Genomic DNA, 21242 nt, shown 5'->3' with positions numbered 1-21242 from the left:
AGATTCCCCTTTATAAACGGGACCTTCGAAATTCAATAAAAACCAAATACAAAAAGGAAATTAAAAAAAAGTTGGAGAGGTCCCCAATAATAAAAGAGTATTGGAATATACTAATATTAGAGTAATTCCAACATTACCCACACCCCTGCATCACTCTGTTTATGCTCTGTTTTTCTCTGTTTCAAAACCCACAGCAATTTTGAAAGCAAAGTTTCTTAAATTATTACAGTTAAAAAGAGAAATTCACTAATTGCCTAATCAATTTCCTTTTTTTTTTCCCTTTTTCTTTTAATACAGTATGGATACTTGTACATCTCAAACCAAATTTATTTTATACTCCGTACTTCATCGCATGGTCTTCAATACGTATTTTTGATCATCAACATATTTAGTTACTCCGTACATATTTACAAAGTTTAGGAAAAGTTGATCGTGAAAAAATACACACGAATGTAATACAGATTAGCATCTCAAAATCCTATTTTTTTTTTTTTTTAATGCATATACATTAACAAGAAATTTAACATCCTAGTTTTAGAATTTTGACAAGAAATAAGCTTTGTAATATAAACAAAAAATGGGCCCAATGTTTTTTTAAAATAAAGTCAAATTGTTACAAACATTCTAAAATATAGAAAGTATGTTTATTTAACTTATAGGATCAGATCAACTCTTATTGGGGTTTGATTTCACATCATCCTAACATACGAAGTATATTTTTTTAGACAACCATATTCAATAATGTAGAGTATATTAGAGAGTTTGAATAATACAAAATCAAGTCTTAATTGAAAAAAAAAAAAAAACTCTCTCAACAAATATTATTGCATAAGTGCATAACCAATTCTGAAACTCAATACATTATCAAAGCTGATACAAACACTCGTTGATAGTCTAAATCTATACACAAATATACTTGTATAAGTAATTAAGGGTGTATTCTGTTCAACTTAGGCCCCGTTTGGTTTAATGTAAAACATTTTCAATGGAAAATTAGTTTTCATGGAAAATATATTTTCAAGGAAAAACACAATTGTAAATTAGTTTTCCTTTGTTTGATTGCATACAAGAAAAGTCTAAGAAAAATAAAAAATAAGAGTGGAAATGTAAGGATGAATGAAAGGGAAGTGAAAAAAAGAAATAAGGAGGAGAGAGGAAAATGTTGTTTCCCTTGTTTTGAGAAAGAAAATATTTTCCATCATTAAGGATGAAATTTTCCACCCTTGGAAAAATTGTTTTCCATCCCTTAACAAACCAAACAAAGCAAAATGAGAAAAAAATGAAAAATTCATTTTCTATGAAAACCTTTTACATCAAACCAAACAGGGCCTTAATTTCAGTTCAGTTTATTTTAACTCTAATCAGTTTAATTTATAATTTTCTTCTCTCATAAACAATTCATTTCAACTCTATTCAGTTCAGTTATTTTCAGTAAATCAGAACATACCTAAGTACCCAATAAGTTACTTTGATAGTCAAATAGGCCAACACGTTATTTAAAAAAATTAAAATAGAGTGGAGTTAATACAAAGTAATGTGTATAAAGCTAATCTCCAAACTAGCCTTTTATCTTCCTTTACTTTCTCTCTTGTCTCTTTCATCTAATTACTTTCCCTTACCACTTTGTCCCCCCTCATCTGTCCTCTTCCCCTCTTTCTTTAATTCGCCCATTCTCTCTTTCCTTCCTTCACTCTCTTTATAAACTTCCTACTATCTCTTTTTTTTTTTTGGCTCAAAATCAAAACACACCAACAAAACCTCTTTCTTTCTTTCTCTTAATTTAAAAAAAGAAATAATGGATGTAAGTTTTCTTTTTCTTTCTTATTCAAAAAATTTATGAATATGATGATTAAGGGTAATGATAAATTGAATTTGATGTTAATTAACAGGAATATAGGTGGAATTATCATGTGCCGGCATTTGGAGGGTGGGATTATGAAGAAGATGAACTGCCTTATACGCAGTGTTTTGAGAGTGCTAGACAAGCTGGTTTTGCTCGTTTTGCTGCTGCTTATTCTGATTCTGCTGATGTTGAAGATAGAGATTTGTATGTTGCTGGTGATTTGTACCAAAATGATATTCTTACTCCTGCCGTCATCGTTGTTCCTCGTCGCAGGGTACGTTTAGTCACGTATACTCTTTTGAAATGAAATGAAATGAAATGTAAATTATTAGTCGTGTATATTATTTTGGAATGAAATTGGCTGGTACGTTTTTGTTGATAGGTCTTGTTGTGGTTTTTGTGGGAAATAAAATTGGATCTACATATAATTGATCAAGCAGATTTATATGGTTTAATACATAATTATGAATTGATATTTTATTAATGGAAATTGTCTTACTGAATATACCATGAATAAAAAAAATGTTATTTTTAAAATGCCGTTATTATAAATGCTTCTACTGTTGTTAGCCCCACTGTCTGCATGCCACTATTTCCTGCTAAAAAGCATCTAATAGAAAAAACCTTAACATTCTTTTTATTTTCCAAATTAATTAATTGATTAATTATTCTTGGACATTAGATAAATTCTGAAAGGCAATAACTAACCTATTTTTGTTCATATTACTACTATGTGGCATACTATTGTTGTATGAATGAAGTTGTAAAAATGCACATAAATTATCTAGTTTAGTCAATTATTATTGACCATTCTTGTAGGCCAAATTTGTTGATTGTTAGTTGGATCCGTATCATAGTTTATTTCACAATCATTGAGAAGTTCTAAAATCACAAAATGGATAGAATTTTGTGGCTAGAAATGGAGTACATATAACATATTCTATTATTTCATGTCTTAATAATTTCATCCTCAAGATACACACACAACCATATAGATAAGATAGCGTTGATATAAAGTACAAAGTATATTGTTGTACTAACATTGATGATGTGGTGTTACCAAAACACGAAAAAACCGTGTCCAGTGTTCAGTATATTAGTCTCCCTATCAACAAATTAAATCATAATTAGATAAGTAGTGGCATGCTCCATGTTTATAAAGCAACAACTTAAAGTGTTACAACATGTGCTACAACATGATGATGATTTATGTTGAATAACACCAATGTTTTGCATAGTAATATGTATTCTTTACTTGTTTATTATATCATTATTTAATAATATGTTTAGTTGTTGATTATGATGATAAATTGACAAATGTAAAATGTTTGGTAATTGGTTGATAAAAAAAAAAGCAGAGAAAAGGAGGATACTCAAATAATAAGAATGTGAAAGGAGTAAAAAAACAGGAAAAGGAAGAATATAATTGGGGAGGATATTCATCATATGATATAAAGGAACCACCAAGTCCAATTATCTCACCTCCAAAGCCAACTAAGAAGTCTAAGGCTGTTGATGAAGATTTGTACAAAATTCCTCCTGAATTTCTCCATGTCAAACCTAGAAAGGTATTTTTATTTTCCACTTTATTATCTTTTCTTTTATATTTTTTTTTATTTTTTCCCTTTAATGTCTCTTTTTTAAATTTTTAAGAAAATTAAACTTTTTTCAATTTTTAAGTATATTAGTATAATTATGTTTTTTTATTTTGCATATAGTCATCTTTGACAAAGGAGTAAAGAAAGAAACTTAGTTTTTTTAATCATGTCTTTTAAAAAAATTTAAAAATTAAAGAGTTGGGACTTTTTTTTTTTTTTTTTTTTATTTTATTCTTTATTATTGCTACCTATATAGGGTTTTATTTTTCTTCATAGTCATCTTTTACAAAAGTGTAAAGATTTTTTTTTTTTTTTTTTTTTTTGGTTTTGCCTTTTTTGCTATTCTCTAATTATTTTTTTGTTTGGTTTTTTGTATTGCAGAAGAAAGGATTTGGGCTATTTTCAAGCTGTTTGCAGCCTGCTTGTGCTTAATCATACAGCTTAGAGATAATGCTGGTTTATTATTAATATAGCTTAGTCTTAAAAGCTTGAGGAATTGGAAGAGAAGTTTAATATTTTCGGCATGCAAAATATAATCATGAGAGTTAAATATGTTAGCCTTGAGCTAATGAAGAGGATTAAGGGTGTAACGAGGCGATTTAATTTCGAATATTTCCTCCATATATATAAATGGGTTGTAATATTAATTTTCTTCCACTTATGCTTTTGTAAAAAGAAAAAATTCAGTTGAAGAAAGGGGAAATTTATGGCTAGTTTACTTTCTGAATGGTAAAAATTGGAGCTTTTCCAAAAGAAGCTACGCATTCTTTTTTAGTCTTTTTTTTTCTCTTTTATACTTTAATATACAAGCATGTCACGAGATGTATTATGGTACGTGTATTAAATATGGTTTAGCTAATTTTAGGGTCTTTACAAATGTACCTTTCATCACAAACATTTACATGAAAAGATGAAAGAATTTTGCTCCAAAAGAATTGCAACTTGAGATATTGGTAACCCTTTATCTTTATCCTGGCTTTGGTCTTTTAGCAATTCTTCTTCATGAAGATGGAAGTTATTGTGGATTCTAACTAAGCAAAAAGAAAATGTCTGTAATATATTGCTTTCTCTTGTTATGAAGTATGGGTGCTGACGTAATTATGTACCATAGTATTTATGTAAGACAACTAGATAAGTGCATTTGCATTTGGATGATGCGCCTCTACAAACACCTACGCCATCAACCCCTCAAGCATAATATATTCGAGTGTATAATAGACATTGTAGTGTGTCTCAAGGCATATAATCATATCTATATACATATATTCAACGATATATTAGACACTTTGGTTATTGACATTTAAGTAGGTATGTTAGTGAAAATTTCTTATAAAAAAACCTAGGTACAGTCTACACATCTTATCTTAGGACTGTTTCTCACATAGTTTATGTAATTAATATGGATGTCATTTTCTCTTTTAAAAAAGGAAGATCTATTAATATGAATCTTCTCCTGTTAAATCAAGTTATTGGAAATTGAAGCGCAAAGTTAAGGAAAATCAATAGAGAAAGAGACTTGGATACTAGAAATGTAGGCACCCCCAAATTATCAAAGCTAAGGCAATTGCTAAATTTAAAGGCTTCTTTGAATCTTTGTTCATCTTTACATTTTTGAATTTTAAACTTTATCTTTTTATCTAAAGAAGTGCAACCTTATACTCCATATTTAGAGGCCATCAAAGCTAAAGAATTGTCATTTTAATTTTTCTTTGTTCCCTTTTTAACCCCAAAGTAGAGCCTTGTTAAAAAGTAAAGACATTATATTTAGTGTTCAAAGATGAATGATAGTCCCCACTAAGCACACCCACAACTAACTAAATAGCTTTATAGTTTATAATTGCACGATTGGACTCACAGGTGCATTACTCACAATTAAACCAACCCTCAAAAAGCAAGGTTCTTTCTATCTTCATATAAAATATACCTCAAAAACCTTTGTTTAAGAGCTATCCTATCTAAATCTGGGCAGTTTTGATAGGGTTGTTCGCCTTCATTTAGTCGTACTCATAAGTAGTCAATAATAATAATAATAATAAATCAATAGATGTCAGTGTCATATGTTCCAAGCAGGTCTCACACGGCCAATTTATGGCTTTTGGGGGGGGGGGGTGTCGGTTGTGGCTGTGTGAAGTAAAGTTACGGGTTTATGGTAGAAGAATCAGGAGGAAGTACATAACATTTGGATCCTCGACCTGTTACAACAGGACTTTGGCTTGTCAAATTCTTAGATTGCATTTCCAAAATACGGCATGAATATGGAAAGTTAGAAACTCGGCGGAATAGCAGAAAAACGTCTAATGATCTCAAACTTGATTCAAGTTTTTTGGGCACAAATGAACACTTTCATCATGTAATTGATTAATATTGACTGAGGCAAGTTTTACAACACTGTGAAACTCTCTACTACCTTTCCAACCAAAACTTAATATACACACAATACATCCCAAATCACCCATAAATCTTACATACACGCTTAAAGAGATCGAGGAACATCATGAAGCTTGTAAAGCTCTGACTCGAGCAGTCAACTCTCTTACTCGGCTCCTTAAACGATCAGGGTTGCAAAAGAAATCAACAAAAACACGCCTTTGGAACTCTACCTCAGATGTGTGATGTTTGACAATCTACAGAAAAAGGACAAGTCATTCATAACGAGTGTAAGAACTAAATTGCAGAATCTTTTACTGAACCCTAAAGTATGAAGTTTCAGATGAAAACTGATAGGTCTGATCCTACACATTCATTATATAGAGCATGCATGACTTATTATCATCTAAATCCAAAGATGGATAGCACATAACACAAACCTAATACAGCAAATCAAACTTCTGAATTATTATATGAATAACAGCATCACTGTATATATTATATGTAAAGAAGTTGATGGTTCCAAAAGCCCAAAGACTTAAACTCTTATAAAATTAAGAAAACAAAAACACATGAAGAGAGAAAACAAAGTTATCATAACACCAAAATTTTACCTCGTTCTTCTTGTAATGTTCAAAATTAACATTCTCAATAGCAGCAGAGAGTCTTGCATTGATCTTTTCCATTTCATCAAGCTCCTTGGTCAATTGCTGTCAGAAGAAAGTGCATTACGATTAATTTTATCATGCACAACAAACCGCACCTTACAGAGGACTTGCAAGTGACATTATAATATTTTTAAGGAAATTTTGTGAAAAACTACCTATTATAATCCAGAATTTGCGAGAAACTACCTATTAAAAAAAATGTTGTAATTGCCTACCTAATTTTTTAAAAATGTTGTAATTTACTACCTTTACGCCGGATTATGAATGAGTTTGACCAAAATTCTCCGGCGTTGACTTGGTCACGTGACACTTGGTGAAAGAAAAGGGTCATTAAGTGTCACATGATGGTCACGTGACCAAGTCAACACCGGAGAACTTTGGTCAAACTCCTTCATAATCCGGCGTAAGGTAGTAAATTACAACATTTTTTGAAAATTAGGTAGTCAATTACAACATTTTTTTTAATAAGTAGTTTCTCGCAAATTCTGGATTATAATAGGTAGTTTTTCACAAAATTTCCTATTTTTAATCAGCTCGTCTAGCAAGCACCTACATTGACATGATGAAGGGTAACTTGTGCAACAGTGAGCCTGGTGCACATTAACAGTTATTGTGTTTATCAATTAGGAAGGATGGAGGGAATAAACCTACATACAGCTGGAAGACTTAATAGCATGGCTGCGTCACAAAGCACTCATTATATTCACACAAGCAAGGACCATCGTAGTATATTCACATACAAAAATGCAATATCAACGTCAAGATGTATTGAGAAAAGGCCAAGACAAGTGAGAGACTATATATGATAGCAATGGGCAATATTCAGCTTGGCAAGTAAAAATGAAATGGTGAGATACCCTTTGTGTCAGTACAGGAAGCGCTGTCGTTGACGAGGCAAATAGCAACTGCTGCAAACTCTGAATTAGAGTACAACTGAAAAATGGAGATGGGAGCCCCTTAAAACAAAGCAATAGATAAATCCTGCAAACTTCTTCAAACTAATTAGGGAATTGCAGAATGATAGCAGATTTTTACTCACAGCTCATTGATGCATCTATTTCGATCCTCGATAAGCAGATTTTCTAGGTCAGATTGAAGAGTCGTCAAATCTGACTGGAGGCTAGATATTTGTTGAACAATTCCTGGAGCTGATACATATGTTGAGGCACTAGTTTGGGCATCTGAAAAATGCATAGATTAGCAAACATGCACATAAAAACAAGACTGGCAATCTGCCTTGGGGGTAAAGGTCTGGAAGGGTGGAGATGGAGGCCAGGTGTAAGCAGGCAAGCAGCCTAACCCCCGAGTAGCTGAGGCTAGTAGAGAAAGAGGCTAAAATATAAAAGTTTTGACAAGAGCAAGTGATTACTTGAATATATGCTTAAAAGATCTCTAACACCATGCAAGAAATTGTCCCTGTCATCTACGGCCCCTTGCTCTTGTACATCAGATGCAGCTTGAGTCAAGGCTTGACAACGACCCTGTCAAGATAACAATATCATCATGAAACAAAGACATGAATCCTGGAATGAAAATAAGTCCTACACAGGTCCAGAGTAGTAAATTATTAGGACATGGCAAGAATAAATGAACAAACACCCAAGGTTTCTTTACTCACCCACTGAACATGATAAGCAAAATAGATCACATTCGTCATAATCATAAACTACCTCTGCTCCTTTAGGTTGATCACAGTTAAAATTTGCACAAAGAGAGGTGTATAAGGTGCACCATGCGTAACAAACAGTCGGGGATACAGAATTATCAGCGAGGTTTATGTGAGAAGCAGAAATGAGAGTATTGTAGGTGGGATTTGTGTAAGATAATGTAGGAGAGTGTTGCATGTAAGGTAAGCAGGGGAAAAAGGTTTAATAAAAAATAAAAAAATAAAAAAAAAGAACGTTACAAATATGGATGAAAGAGTAAGTGTAAATAACTCTAACGAATTGCTGAAAAAGGACTGCATAAAAAGGAACAAAGGTAAAGGTAGTACAAATATTTCAAAGCAATTTTGGGGCGTTCTTGCTAGCTTACTATATGATCACGAGGTGTGGAATAGCATTCACCAGTCACCACACTGCCAGCAAAAGGACAATGGAATACACAATCATGGATATTACCAAGCCTCATCTTTTAAATAAAGGAATACGAAATAAATAAATATCGTCTATTGCTCCAGATAAGTAAAAATAATTGATTCACTTTTTCCTTTGTCATACTCATAGTACATTACCTTTGTTATTTCATTAAGAGTAATGCTTGGACTTTTTCAAACAAGATTTCTTTAGGAACCAAGTACAATAGATAATATTTTCGGCAGAGTTGTTTATTCTCATACTGGTTTTTAAAGTCATTATCCACAGCAACAAGAAATTTAATTGTACTACTAGTATATTCTCTATTGAGTTAGAGCACCAATTGCGATCATATATAATCATGACAAGTATTCAATGAAACATACCACTCGTCCTTTTGTTGCCAAGAGGTATGACTGAAGTTCTGACTCGATAATTTTAAGCAATGAATATGCTCCAAGCATTGTTTTCTTTTCCAACTGGCATGCTATCTTTAAAAACTGATGTATTGCAAGCTGGTCAATCAAATGATTGATGAACTGCCAAAAATAAAAGCAAAAACAATATGAAGTTAATAACCAAGTTGTACCCTAGGCAACAACCGACAATTGTTTGGCTAATAGAAATTTATCCAAGCCTAAAGAACAAGTACGATAGCGTAAGATGATACGTCAATTCAAGTATTACATAACTCTTAGGGGGCGTTTGGTTCGCAGAGTGGTATAGGTTTGGAATCAGGAATAGGGTTAAGGTGGTATCGGGTTGGAACTTGATACTTAATACCATGTGTTTGGTTTAATTCTGGAAAGAAATATCATCCCCTTAATTTCATATATTTGATACCTAAGGGAATGGAATGAGCCAAACCCACCTTTCCCCCAAGGTTTCTAAACCCCATACCTCATGGGTTTGAGGTATGGGTTTAAAAATCATATTTTTGACAACCAAACATATGGTATGGGTTTTGGTCATTCTAAACCCATACCTAATACCTATAATCCGCGAACCAAATGCCCCCTTACAACAGTTCCACCTTGTTGGGCAATTTCATTCATAGACAAACACAATTTTCCATTGGAAAGTACAAAGCTTTTCAGAAAAATCTTACATAAGAACAGAATTTTGAACGCATAACTCCGAAAGGAATTGTAAAGTAGTGTGCAATTAACTGTGTTTCAGGAAAAAAATGCTATATAAACCACTTATCACCGCGTAAGCTCCTTATTTGTGGAATTCAGAAGAAGTCTAATGTAGCAGCAGAAAAGAGAGGAACAAAGGGAAACGGAGATGCTTTAACAAAGTTCAAGATTATGTAAGGATCAATCAAAAGTGTAAGAAAAAAAAAATCCCCATCAATTGACAATGACCACTGGAAGGGTCCACGGGTTTTGTATTCTGGGACATCCATGGCTAGCATCCAGTTCACCACATGGTAAGCTTTTGGAGGACAAACTGAAGTACCATACATAAGAACAGATTATTTTGGCAATTGTAAGTATTAACTGATAGTGGAACTGATGAGAACAATCCACCAGGCATTAAAATAAGTTTTCCTTACATTTTGTAGTTAACTTAAAAAATAATAATTCTATATACAGGTACATGCTCAAATTGACTAGAGAAGGATGTTCTTCCATCTTTGCCTATTTCAACAAAGCATATACTAAGTGCACGTGTTTTGGCCATTAAGTCAGCCTTGATTCTTTGCAGCCACAATGTTCAGCTGCTCACAGCTGATTCCTCATAACCCCTATCCCACCAGAAAAAGCAGGACATATGGGGGAGCTGTGCTAATGATAGATGTATGCAATATTTCATTCCTCATTTGTGATGCAATTGGACAAAAATATAAAGGTCATTTCAGTATCTCCTTGTATTGCAAACTTTTGAGTGTTGCAACACAGGCGACAAGCATTTTATTTTTAAGTAACAAAAAAGATGACTACAACTCCACAAACGTTCCATCTTACCGCCTTTTGCCGATTAATATAGAACTCCTGACGCATGATTTTTAAATCATAATCACCTGCAATGGATGGGGTAAATGTGCATTTAATTAACTCAAGAAACAACAAATAACTATAAGCTAAATCAAGGGACAGAAAACTAGGGTAAGCCACTAGTTGAGTGAAGAGATAAATTTCAAACACTGGATACCTTGCAAAATGTACGTGTCTTGAAGTTGAGCCAATTCCCAACAAAGATCAGGAATAGTCTACACAGATTAGGTAGAAAAGGGTCAAAAAGAAAAGAGATTTAGTATGGATAAAACAACGAACTTACAAGCTGGAGAAAGCAATGTATTGCATTATGACTATAGGATTAACTTCAAACTAAAATATATTGTGGGATAAAGTGGTAATATTTGGGTATTCATTCAAGCCTAATTACTCTGGATCACTTCAACTTTTAAAGGCATAGAAAAACATGAGCATAGTTACAACTTATTATAAGAGATACCCACCCTCTATTTCCATAATTTTCAAGACACAGGCAAGAAGCAAGCTATAGATAAACTTATATGATTATATCTTTGACCCTATATTCCTTTATCATAAATGTCCAGGAAAACATCGAGAAAAATTATCTACCACGGCAGTAAAGGAGTTACACTAGAATTGTCCCCAAAATGTAGTGTAAAGAGGAACAATATGCCTGTTGAGAGGAAACAAACCTCTGATAAAAACTTGTCTTCTTTGTGATGAAGATTTGAAAGCTCTCCCACTAATTCTGCATGTTTCCTCCTGTCCATTGGAAGTACATATGAGCTCATATACTACTATCAAGCAAGCACCACAATTGGCCACAGAGCCCACAAGGAAATGCAAGAGACACCAGCATGCTCATAAACAATTCGAAATTAAGAACAAGGTTACATGTATTTTAAGCAAGTCATTGAATTAATTAAGGGCCTGTTCTCTTCAGCTTAATTTCAATTCAGTTCAGTTCGGCTCCAACAGTTCAATTCAGTTCCTGATTTCCTTCTCTCATAAACAATTCAGTTCAGTTCAGCTCCAATCAGTTCGGTTCAGTTTAGTAAATCAGAACATGCCCTTATTCGTTTTATCAAAAGATGCAGAAACTTTAGACCTGCTTTCATTAATCCCTCATAAATCTATGGGGTCCTAAATAAGAAGAATATCACAACAGGTATAATAATCCCAAATGGCTAGGAAACAAGACCGTCAAAGGCCCATCAGCACCAAATTTTTGTACACAAGATTACAAAAATATAAATAAAAATAATTTTTAAGAAAACAATAAAACCTTTAAATCCAATGTATGACCATAAATCCAACAAACACAAGCAACCTACGCTAAGAAAGGCAATAACATGCAAATAAATAAATAACTTAACCAGCTATTAAAACATGTGACTGGCTTTATGATATGATGCAAATTAGAAACTCACCTATGCAACTGAGAAGTTAAAAACTCACTCTCTCCATCCAACTATGTCATCATAGGAAAAAGACATCCGCATTTTAAACTCACATAAGTCACATTTGCTATAAGTCCAATCCATCAAAGAAAATATTTCAAGAAATCGTTTTACAAATTAAGTTCACAACCAGAATCCCATGTAATCAGGTTATACCCGCTACACTATTTGCTAGGTAGGGTCGTTGATTGTCAGGGGATATAACACTCAACTGCTTTTTTTACTGCATTAAAGTAATTCAGTAAGTTCTTTTGGAACAAACCATGAGATTATGACAACTCTTGTGGACGTAATGGAAGGAATATATAGTATCAACCTATTTTAGGGTTCAGGACATTCTACTTTAGTCTAGCATACAATCTGTGACATTCTTTTTGGGTAGTTAATAGTTTCTCTAACGACAAATTATCCATCTCCATGAGCAGGGTAGTCTAGAGAGAAAGCTCTTTCTAATCTGGCATTTCTGGGATAGAGACAGGTACATAAATCAATCAACATGCATTTAAACCAATGGCTAAGCAATCCTTTAACAAAAAAAGAGCAAACAAATTGATAAATTCAAACCTTTGAGATTCACCCCAAAAGACAAAAAATAAGTTCTCCCTTCCTTTCCCAAAGAATAAAAAGAATAACAAATGTATATAAATAAGTTAAAAAAAAATTAAAAAAAAAAACTATTGATGTCATATGAAAAACAGAAAAATTAACCAGATTGACCTATTACCTGAGAGAATGGAGGTCCATATGAATGTGAGCTTCATCTGAAGCAACTTGGGATTTAAGTGCCATAAGAACAGCTTGCTGCTTAGCATTCTCTACTTGAGCCTCCACCCACTGCTTCTCACTTGTCCCAAATCTGCCATACATTAATTGAGGGGGTCAGCACTAGTGTGAAAAATGATCCACAAAGAAATAAAACTCAAATTTCACCCACAACAAGAATGCAAGACAAGTAGGGCAAATTCATAGCACTTCTATAAAAATGGGAGATTCCCTTACTCTCCATCTCCCCCAAGACAAAGACAAGTAGACAACTATCTAAACAAGGAAATTAGATTACTATTTAACATCTCTATTGTAGAAATGTAGGCCACTGCACTGTCTCAATGAAATCTCCGCATAGCTGTTATAAAATGTATGTTGTAGAAAATCAAATTAAGAACAGGTTGCTATAATTAGGTAGCATATCCCATGCAAAACACTAACTATCACCAAGATAATAGATCAATTACTAAAACATACGAAGTATGTGTATACATACATGGAGCGAAGTCTTTGCAGCTCAGAGACACGTTGATGATGACAATTTTCTAAATCTGAAACACAGAGAAGAAGGGTTAAAATCAGCATCTTCTTGGCTAGCACTGATTGACAAGGCACAACAAAGCATCAATAGCAGATACATTACTTTACCTGTGAGGCTTTCATCAAGCAACAAATCAATGGACCAATAGATTAATTGCCAAACTATAGTTCTGTATTGATTTTGGCATAGAAATTTAACAGTGCCCTATGTGATTAGAATAATATTCCCAAACTTTACACACTTGTCCCCATCAAAAGTAAGTGGTAAACTTATTACGGCAATCACTGAACAAAGTGAAGGAGCATATTCACAAAACAAATATCACTATCCTGAAAAAAAAGTTGAAGTTGTTGCCCAAGGGTTCCCAAAATAAAAATTGGAACTTCAAAAGGAGTAATACTTTCAGAAATTAGATGTCTACAGATATTTATAAATAAAGCGTTCCCAATTAACATAACAAAAAAATTCAGAAAATAAAGACAGATAAACAAACCAAGACCAAAAAGTCATGTGCTTTCATTGAATGCATAGAAATTCCTTGTCATAATTTATATCAATGAACAATAAATCTTGATGTTAAATTTAGCGTGGAACATGAAATTAAAATAATCTTCAAATCACTCACGTGTTCCACAAGTCAACATGGGATCTATATGTCTCATGTGAAGTGGGAGTCACAGTATTTAACAGTCATATGCGACATTTATCATGCAACCACTATAAATGTGTAAACGTTATATATCAATCACATGAACACTTACAATTTTTATGAGTAAGGAAAAGGAGATAAGACGGGGGAAAAAAGAAAAAAAAAATGACTAAAGTACCTCTAACGAGAACATTCGAGATGTCATCCAAGCTCACCCAAGAGCATTTAGCTTTTCCATCCTGAGCAACTAGCCGAAATGGGACCTTATAGCAATAATCAAACATTACACTAATCAATAAGCCATGAGGCTCATGAACAAAGGATAGCACTAGAGATGCAACATGAATTTGAAATAAACAGCTTCAATATATACGTAATTACATGTCATACATACCGAGTCCAAATGCTTGGAAAACCACTGACTTAGTTCCTTTGAACAAGCTGAGTCACTATTTAGGTACTGATGAAAATCTGAGTATGCCAAATATATGCCTTCATCTGCCAAAATTTAAAAAATTGATTTTTTTTTAAAAAAAAAAAATAAATAAAATTAACAACCAGCCACATCACAGCAGAAGTTTACAATCAATATGAACCTGGCTATGATGGCTACACCTTCTGTTTTTACCCCATCACATAATTTGTAATTTACAAGTTGGAACTGGGGGATAGGGATATAGAAGCCATTCACTAATTGACATACGTAACTAACTATTTATTTCACCCTGTAAACAGAAATTATTTATGCTTTAACTATTCCTAGCGCACTGTGTATAAATAACCCTTTTCTTTTATTAAGCAGATCATATCATCAACAGCAGCAGCAACAACAACAACAAAACCTAGTTGTAGAAATCGAATCAGAAGAGCAATAAGATAGCCAACAGATGTCTTCATTAATGCAATATCAAAGTTTTGCTATAGTTTTCCCTAAGTAATTTGACTCCTACCTTCAATAAATTAAAGGAGTTAAATTCAGTCATTAAGTGGAGATTTTGATCAAAAGTTCACATCTTTCCTCCTATAAACTATTCCTATACCTTCAACACAAGGAATAAAAAACTTTCCTCTTCAGGACCCTTTACTTGGGCCCTATTGACGAATAGCGTATAACTGCTAGAGTTAGCATAGATGAAAGTCATATCTAAATAACATTTGGTTGCTTATATCAGATGATAAGTTTTGGATACTTAAACTGGATCTTCGTCAAAGTCATAAATTATCCATCCTAGGACTCTAGGAGGCCTGGTTGTCAACACAACAATATATAACATTGAGCTTTGAAGATTGATCACCACGTGACAGATTCAGAAACGTTAATAGGACTTGAGGAACTCAGAGATAATACCTCATAAAGTCATAAGGCTCATACTAGTATAATATAAATAATGTCATAGTTCCAAAAACTAATTCCTTTCCTATTAACATTTTAAGAAGGAATTAAAATATTATGAAAATCGAACTAGTTAAAAAGACAGAGCAGATATATACCATTTCCAGAATGATAATGCGCCAACTCCTGTGCAGTTGAAGCAATCCTTCCAAGAACTGCATTCATCTAATAAACAATGAAACAACATAAAACAATTGCAGACATGGATGGCAACAAATCTCAATGCCAGTAAAGTCTTCCAACAGGAGGAATATCGCCCAACAAGAGAAAAGTAAATAACAAGAAACCTCAATCTTTTAGCTATATCAAGTAACTAGTCCATTCACAATCTCGTACCAGAGCAGTACGCATACCTCCACATTTTTTGATGAAAGGCTATCTTCCATTGTACTAAGTTGTCCTGTAACAGAAGATGTTGCTACAACTCTTGCTCTTTTCCCTTGGATCAAAGATGAAGCCTGGCCAGTGAGTGTATCATATTGAGACTGCAGCTGGTTAAGCTGTCTCTGCAGCTCTAGAGCTTCAGCTTTGTATGCCGAAGTTGCATCCCTAAACTCACAGCAGAAATAAGTTACGGAATCATACAGCACAAAATGCTCTTCTTTCTTTATAGATGGAGCATAAAATATTGACCATGCACTATATGCAACTATGATAGCAGATATACAATTAAATTTATTAGAAAACATTTTTACTTGGTGATAACAATATTAATCAAATATTTGGACATAGAGCTTGCAAATCTCTTCAAACTGCATAATGTGAAATTGTCAAGAACTATATTAATTCACAGAAGCTGGGCGTCCATGCAAGACAATATAACTGCAAATTAATATCATTAGACAAACTAAATAGGACACTCTGCAGCACACTGCTTGCTATAGGGATTGTGCATTATCCTGATGGCAACACCAAAATAGAGATCTTAGTTCAAAAGGAAAACTGGGGTTGTGCAATTTATCATTTACCACATATAAACAGTCATATGGTGCTACGTGGAACAGAAAAAACTACAAAAATCTTTTCACTATTATTTTATCAGAATAAAAGATAGCATCATCACTTAATCAAATAGAATCATAGGTCATTTTGATAATCATATATATATATAAGTCAAGAAAGGAGAAAATCACCAACGCATTCTATTTTCAAGACTTATTAGCACTGTGTTTGGAAAAAGAGAAATGGAGAGAAAGGAAGAGGAGAAAAAGGGAAGGATGCACCATCCTCTATTTGGATACATAATGCAAGGAGGGAAGGGGAGGGAATTGGAAGGATCCATTGTTGGAGAGATTTGGAAGGAAAATGGATGTTCAGCTTCCCCCTCCCCTCACCTCCCTTTCCATCCCATCTTTTTCCTTCCCCTCCCTTTCCCTTCACTATTGTTATCCAAACATAGTATAAGTGAATACACCATCAAATGATCTTATTAAGCCTAAAATTTAATGCATTTGGGGGAAAGCAACTATCACGATACCTAATTTCCTTCAGCCCTTCTTCAGCGCCAAAAACAGCCTCCTGATTGTCTCTCCTAGCGGAAAAGGCAGATATACTATCATGGGCGAAATCCAAATCTTCCCCCTGTAAAAGAAATATGATGATTCCAGTGGATAACCAAAGTTGAATTTAGCACATTAAGAAATCAAAATTTCAGTCCTGTATGATATTTTTATTTCATTTCAGAAGAGCACATGTGTATGAGTGTATCCATCTAATTATGCTCTAACACAGAATACTACAAAAGATGCAAATGGACACATCTAAGAAAGGCGTCACTAGATGATGAACTTTCCAGTAACTAAAATCAAGCAGATAGTCACACAAGAGAAAAGACATTATGGTCATACCTCCAAGAACTTTCCTTCTTGTATAAACTGCTCATACCTGGTATATATTGAAATGTTTTTTGAATTAGTAAGCAAAATATGAAAATCAAATAAATTTATACTACATCTATCACACAATATATAGGACCACTATTACATTTTCACTTGATACCAGCAAGCCCAAGCCATGTTGGTACAGTCTTCTCCCGGAAAACTTAGACTAAGCATGAGTTGCATTTGTTCACAGAGTGTATTACTAAATTATCATGTTGTGGTTCTGCTAAGAGCTAGATTGATCTAGAGTATACTCACACGCAGAGAGAAGTAACAAGAAAAAACTATGAAAATAATGCAAGTGCAAATTTGAATTTGGGAATTAGGATAGGATCAATCTATTTAAGTAATGAACAGAGTGGAAATTACCTAAGACACTCTCTCCCAAGGCTACACTGAAATCTCTACTATCTGAATTATACCCCATAAAGCATGCATCCATCCATTATTCTATTTTCTCCTACCTAGATACACTATTTCACCACATAACAAACTATTTTGACTCTCACACTTAGTCTATTACCACCTAAACAAACTCGATAAGTCGGTCACTAACTCACATTATAGATGTCTAGCACAGCTGGTCTTGATCTATTAAAAGGACTCAGAAGGAGAGTGTTTTTAAACCCACTCCTGAAGTGTTGATAAATTATTCTTTAGGAGAAGACTTCCAAACAATTTTCTTAAATTTCCTATCATTTATTGTGACATTTTTCCCCCAACTAAAATAGAAGGCAATTTTGGAATAGAAATCCTTAAACTCATACATAATTAAAATTCCCTAAAAATTACACACAAACTCAGGTAATGTTTGGTTGACAAAGGAAGTAGAAATTCACATGAAGTTGGAATTTGTGGGAATTAAATTGCTTACTTTTTAGAATCATGGGATTTTTCTAATTGTTTGGTTTGCAATGTGGGAAATAACTTCCCATAGGAATTTAGATTCCTACATATTGTGGGAAGTAAAAATTCCACCATTTTTTTGTGAACCAAACAACTATCACTAATTACAATTCCTAGGATTTTCCAATTCCCACATTTTCTTATGTTAACGAAACAACACCTCAATTTCAAATCGCGACAAGCCAGCACTCCGTGTTAGGTCAAACAAAATTCAAACCATAATTTCAAAGGAAGACATTTGATTAATCACCACAACAAACACTTAATTCTGCACTAAAATTATTCATTTAAGCCCTAAAACTATCCCAAAAAAAAAAAAAAAAAAAAAAAAAAAAAAAAAAAAAAAAAACATTCACCTAAATAGCAACAAAATTAATTATCTTCCAATTGCAATCACAATTTTCCAAATTTCACAACAAATTACTGCATATGCAATTCCAAACACTGACATTGTCTTGCTTGGCATTAAATCAAAATCAAATCAAACCCCATTTCAATTGAAGCATAAATATGATAAAATCAAACAAGCAATGATGAAAAATCAAGTGAGAGAAACGTAACTGAGAAACCTCCAAAGGAGATAGAACATTAGAAGGACGGAGATTGGAGCAAAGCCAGTCAAGAATAGGTCGAGCGTCGTCGTATTGAAAAGGCCATTCAAAGCTATCTGGGTCCAATTTCTGGTGACCTTCAAACCCTAGCTCCCCTAACAATCCACACAATCTTGCTCCACTCATAATAAATTTCTGGAAAAATCGAAGAAATAACTACAATTCGGAACTCATCAGATCCTGAAAATGTAATTAACCAGTGATTTTTGTTCGTTGTGATCGATTAAATAGAGGATCGATTGATTGAATTTGAGATGATGAGAGAGAATGTGAGTGAGTGAGTGTGTTCGAATTGTTTGGAGTTTTATGGCGTTTTTTTGAAGTTTTATAATTAATCGAAAAATGGAGTTTGAAAAATGGAGAGAGGAGAGAAGCAGGGGAAGAGAGAGAGTGATGCGTTTAAAGGGGGTAATTGGAATTGGGCTTCATGTTCATTACTTTTATGGATTGAGATTGATTATGTTCTCTGAGTTTAATTGCTCCCTTTTGGGCTTAGCTCTAACAACTCTTTAGTAGGTTGGGATTTTGGACAATTTGGTAATGACAAACTTTTAAATAAATCGGATGTATAATAAAATGAGCAAAAGTTATAAAGTTGCCCTAGAATGAGCAAAAGTTATGAAGTATTTATGCTTTATTGATGAAATTTACCCAAAAAATTGTAAAATTGACCCTAAATTTTATAAAAGTGACCCCCGATATACAGTAAGATATTGTACACCGGAAGTATACAAAAGTTATTGTTTTGTAATACTACATCCGTTACAGGTTATGTGCAACGATTTGAATAAAGCAGAGAGGGAAAATGTCTAATCGTTGCACATAATATGTAACGGAGGTAGTATTGTTATTTGCCTCTAGTCTTGGACTATTGGTACTCCCTCCATTGGGGACAATGAAATATGCTTTAAGCATGGTGACGTATTGATGTGTGGCATGGAATTGTGCATGGATCGCCTTTAAAATTTTTGACACGATAAATAGTGTTTGGGTCCAATTTATGTCAATTGGGCCGGTCCATAAATAATTTAATTATAAGCCCAATGTCAAAGGTCCAATCCTCCAATTCATGCCAAGTCAAATCAGCCGTCCGGTCCGGTCAACGTGGCAAGCCCACTTGACTTATGGCCCATGTCTCCAATTGTGTTAAGGTATAAAAGTCTTCACTTCTCCCACTTTGCATTCATTCACATATAGCCTCAAACAATTAATTCTCTTACATAGATTTCTCTCTTTAAACAGTATAAACACTGTATTGACTTCGGCATTAAAGGGGTCTTTCTCGACACAACCCCCGAAGTCAATTTACATGCATTTATGTGTTGAGACTTTTATGTGGTAAATGATCACGTCATAAGGTTTATTCTTATTTTTCAAAACTTCTAATAAAGTCAATAGTCACTTGTCCATCTAACCCACATCCTCCAATAAATTTGAGAATGACATAATCAATTTCACAAGCACATCATCACAAAATAATCTGTGTTGTTGCCACTCATCAATTTCCCACGGGATTTTTACTTTAATTAACTAAGTATTTGAATATTCACTTAATCAATTAAAGAACAAAGTGTTCACAACTCTTTGATTATTCTCCTAATGTGTTCATCAACAATTGGTTCTGTCATGATAACGCAGTAAACAAGCTGAAAGATGCACATTCACTAATCTATACTCCTTACCAATTTAGTGGACATAATTAGCACTTTAGTGAAGGAATTTAGCTTCTCATTTTATAATAGCCAAGCATGTGAGTATGTAATTAGTGAATTTCATAATTGAAGCTACAAAATAGACTTTGTTTTTAATTTTTATTTAGACCAGAAAAAAAAAAATGGACTTTGTAATAAAATAATATTCGTCAATTTGATTTGTAGTGCTAATAAACGACCAAATGGATTGACCTCAGGTTGGACGACAGTGAAGATGCCACGACCAACGACCAATTTTATTTTTACCAATTTTTAATCTTAATTTATCCTTACGGGAGGACAAATAATTTATAAATACAAATTGACAATTTAAAAAATACTCGTAATTAGTGAGCTACTGCTATTCAGCTAATGCATTTTATAACAATTAAGATGACTACTATAGTAATTAGTAATATTATAATTTTAAAATTGTTATAATAATAACAGAAACTTTGTAGGATAATGTAAATAATGTTATAATCCCTGCTAGGTCTGCAACGTCGCATTTGTAGGTTATAGTGCTGTACTATATTATTATGTTAAACAAATTGCAGAATTAGTACATAAATCAACAGATTACAAAGATAAGGACAAACTAACCCATATTATCCAAACCACTCCTTAAGGCTTGCACTCTTATTTGGACCTCTTAGTTTAATTATTTACATTTAAAGTACTTTCTTATCTCGATAATATTTTGTTTAAATTCATCAAAAGATTGTCGTCACACACATTATGAATATGAACTACTCATTCTTATTCAAAAAAGGCATAGGCTCGTAGCCTGATAGCACTCAAATTTTCATCTGT

General features: G+C 33.3%; 2 protein-coding genes across 3 annotated transcripts; one reads left to right on the top strand and one right to left on the bottom strand.

The window, feature by feature from the left end:
- Nucleotides 1–1591: 1591 nt before the first annotated feature.
- On the top strand, nt 1592–4300 carry LOC110700310. 2 transcript variants are annotated; one of them, XM_021877829.1, is made up of 4 exons: nt 1592–1801; nt 1890–2117; nt 3199–3411; nt 3823–4300. In XM_021877829.1, the coding sequence occupies exons 1-4, from the start codon at nt 1796–1798 to the stop codon at nt 3871–3873; spliced, it is 498 nt and encodes a 165-aa protein (XP_021733521.1). In that variant the 5' UTR covers nt 1592–1795; the 3' UTR covers nt 3874–4300. The 2 variants fall into 2 exon arrangements, with proteins under 2 accessions (XP_021733521.1, XP_021733522.1); XM_021877830.1 differs by having other exon boundaries at nt 1607–1801; nt 3202–3411.
- Nucleotides 4301–5721: 1421 nt separating this feature from the next.
- Nucleotides 5722–19199, bottom strand: LOC110700309 (AUGMIN subunit 3-like). Its single transcript, XM_021877827.1, has 18 exons — nt 18689–19199; nt 17189–17225; nt 16819–16922; nt 15695–15890; nt 15440–15506; nt 14343–14446; nt 14127–14211; nt 13255–13309; nt 12718–12849; nt 11226–11295; nt 10709–10766; nt 10522–10577; nt 8938–9090; nt 7846–7957; nt 7516–7657; nt 7334–7409; nt 6423–6518; nt 5722–6065 (listed from the first exon to the last, which is right to left on the bottom strand). Exons 1-18 carry the CDS (start codon nt 18862–18864, stop codon nt 5934–5936), a joined length of 1851 nt encoding a protein of 616 aa, XP_021733519.1. The 5' UTR covers nt 18865–19199; the 3' UTR covers nt 5722–5933.
- Between the last annotated feature and the right edge of the window lie 2043 nt (nt 19200–21242).

The sequence above is a fragment of the Chenopodium quinoa genome, unplaced genomic scaffold (genome assembly GCF_001683475.1).
Source record: "Chenopodium quinoa cultivar QQ74 unplaced genomic scaffold, ASM168347v1, whole genome shotgun sequence".
NCBI lineage: Eukaryota > Viridiplantae > Streptophyta > Magnoliopsida > Caryophyllales > Amaranthaceae > Chenopodium > Chenopodium quinoa.
The sequence above is the reverse complement of the archived record's forward strand: the minus strand, read 5'-3'. Positions and strand labels throughout refer to the sequence as shown.